This window comes from Sphaeroforma arctica (genome assembly GCF_001186125.1).
Source record: "Sphaeroforma arctica JP610 unplaced genomic scaffold supercont1.848, whole genome shotgun sequence".
Lineage (NCBI taxonomy): Eukaryota > Ichthyosporea > Ichthyophonida > Sphaeroforma > Sphaeroforma arctica.
The window spans coordinates 16,104-19,039 of NW_014039710.1; the positions used below are offsets into that span (position 1 = coordinate 16,104).

General features: G+C 44.4%; 1 protein-coding gene across 1 annotated transcript; it reads right to left on the bottom strand.

Annotated features, from left to right (window-relative positions):
• Nucleotides 1–1,581: 1,581 nt before the first annotated feature.
• SARC_08903 (hypothetical protein) lies at nucleotides 1,582–2,531 on the bottom strand (the record flags this gene model as incomplete). The annotated part of the gene is made up of 2 exons (XM_014297105.1): nucleotides 1,582–1,922; nucleotides 2,483–2,531. 2 exons carry the CDS (start codon nucleotides 2,529–2,531, stop codon nucleotides 1,582–1,584), a joined length of 390 nt encoding a protein of 129 aa, XP_014152580.1.
• Nucleotides 2,532–2,936: the final 405 nt, after the last annotated feature.

The following is a 2,936-nucleotide window of genomic DNA, read 5'->3' on the forward strand; positions in this document are numbered from 1 at the left end:
TATAATGTGGTCTTCAATGGTATTATCGGCTATTGATGAGCGTCCATCTCGTTGAACATATCAGTAGTGATGACAATTATAGTACGTCAGTTTCACAGTTCTCTCGTCACCATGGATAGTTCTCAATCCCCTGTGTCTGTGTAATTTCGTTGTTTGGTCTCATGATGTGCTCATCCATGGGTTCATAAGAAGTATCCGCGGGAACAGATACCTCGAGTGCACACTCATTGGTATCGCCCACTTCGAGAGTGTCTTGTGACTCCTTTGTAATAGGGTTTTGGGGTTACAATGTCCTCATTCCCCTTGAACTAGCTGTTTGTGTTGCTTTGCTGCCGACAGTTATTCGATGTGCAAGTACAGTGATGTGCATCTTTGTCAAGACCATTCTGCTTCATTGCTGACACCCCTCGACATCTACACCTATTGAAACCCCATCGTCCCCTGTGATACTACACTTCAGTGCCGACTCATATGTCTATACATATCTTTACACTCTCGCCTGAATCCCTTAAACACTCTTGCGTGCGTGCATGTTTATCTCCTCCCGTGCACGTACGCCAATTGCAACAGGATCTGATGAACACCCTCCACGAGCGCCCAACCAAGCCGTATGTCTCCATAAACGATTCGTATCTCCCTGTCCACATCGACCTACTCATCGCCTTGGACTTAGCCGAGAAGCATCCCGATAATAAGGCACTTTTGCGTCTTCTCCCGCTATGCTAACAGCCTAACAACACAGAAACATTGCTTGCGGAAGGTGTATACGTCACTCGAACTGCAGACTTAAGTCTGTTATTATGCATATATATATATTTACATGTATTTATGTATCATACGATTGTAGTCGCCACGGTGTACGAAAACCAGATGGTGTGAAAAAACCAATAAACAACAACCAAGACTCACTGTAGTGAAAAACCCCTATAAACAACAACCAAGACTCTCTGTAATGCTGCTACAGCCAAAAACGAGTACTGTAGTCAAATGCGAGAATAGATTTTGCGAGCCCCGATAGAAATATGAAAACAAAATATGATGCTCACTAAGTTTCAAATAAGTGCAACCTAGCATCTCGTGTCCAGGACGCTACGAGTGAGTCAATAAGAACCTGTAGAATCAGTGAATTACAAATAAAGATCTCACAGAACACAAACGCACGCACAACCAGATATTCGCATTACCACTTTAATTTGTTCAGACACATGCCCAGATGTCAATTTTCTGCACTCCATATGTATATTTATGTATGGGGGAATGCGCCTAGATACATTCCAGACGTCGCCGGCTCCAAATTTCACCTGCATGGCCATTTGTATTCATTTTTTGGCTTCATATCGGCTCCGAATTTCGCCCTCATGATCATTTGTATTCGATTTTTGGCTGAATATCCGAATTTTGCCCTCATGGTCATTGGCAATCATTTTTTTTGGCTTCATATCCGCTCGTCCAATTGTCACAACACCTCCGCCACTCATATGCACACACCTAATGTTTCCCCCTCCACCCAACACCCCCCAAAACCCCCGTGATAAGACGTCCACCTACGTCTACCGCAAGCATGGCAGACCTCCGGTGGGTCTACTGTGTCTTCTTGTTGTCATCATGCGCACTCGCACTCCCCTCCGCCCCTGGGGTACTCTCCTCCTTTTCATCCGTACTCTCCGGCTCGACTATACCCTTGCCAGCCTTCTTGCCCTGTATCTCCTGCTCAAATTGTTCCTTGTGCACTCTATCGAGCTCATCTAGCTTCTTCTGTATCTCGGGGTGGACCCAGCCCTTCAGCGCGGCATCCCCCTCATCTGAGTCTTCGTTCCATGCGACGTATATGAACGCAGCCAGCACCACGTGTACCGTGATAACGGCGGCACCAGCACCCACGTGCTCTGGCTTAGTGTCCCCAAAGTAGCCGTTCATCTCAGCTACGAGGTTGTCCCGTGAGTGTGCGGAGAAGGTTAGTTACAGAAACGTGTACCCGACAAAAGTTGGGGATGTGTGTGGAAGGTATGCGGCGGTGTTTGAGGTGTGAGATGTACCACCAATACAAATCAATTGAAAAAATTTCCCAACGCAGCATTCTGGTGCGCCTAGAAAGAAACAGGATCCAGCAAAGGGCGGTGGTTGTATCGTGTGCATTGCTTCATGAGATGGATCTGAACTCGCCAGAAAGTGAATCGAGTTGTCTTCTATATTGTATGCTTCATTCCAAAGATAGCCAATGAGAATACGGCAATGTCTACATCAGGTATATGCAATACTGCTCATCACTCATACGCGCATATACAGTAGAAGGCAATCTTCACTTCCAAAATCATATATCGTCTCTACTTTGACTCCACCGCCGGCTTGAGGAGTCTAGGCAACCCCAAAAAGGGTACGGTATCCCCACACAACCATACCAACAGACAAGGCACAATCTTAAATGACATGTAGAAGTGCACTGCACATATTCAAATACAATCCGTTGGAGATCTGTCCATACCTTCATAGTAGTTTTTGACCGCGAAGTAGGCCACGACGGGACCAAGCATCATGAAGAAGCTGAAGAACCCTAGATTCCATAGTGCAGCCTTTGCAAAGCGTCTGCGTGAATTATGGTAGGGATTCCGGGTTGAACATAGTAAGTATTCGGTTCTGAATGTGGCAAGAACTTCGTGTGAACTAGAGGAATATGCATCAGGTTTTGAGAGAATGAGTACTTTAGAATGATAGAGTAAACAGAATTCTAGCTCGAGACTACATAAATATTGATATAGACAAAAACAATATTGATTATGAAATATATTATGTGGTCAAATATGCATACTGTGAACGTTCGCACATGACTCAAAAATGGTTCGTGCCAATACATGACAGATACCAAGTCAAAGATCCAAGTAAAAGTGACAAAAATAAATAAATTGTGCATATATATACAATATATATATATATAATAA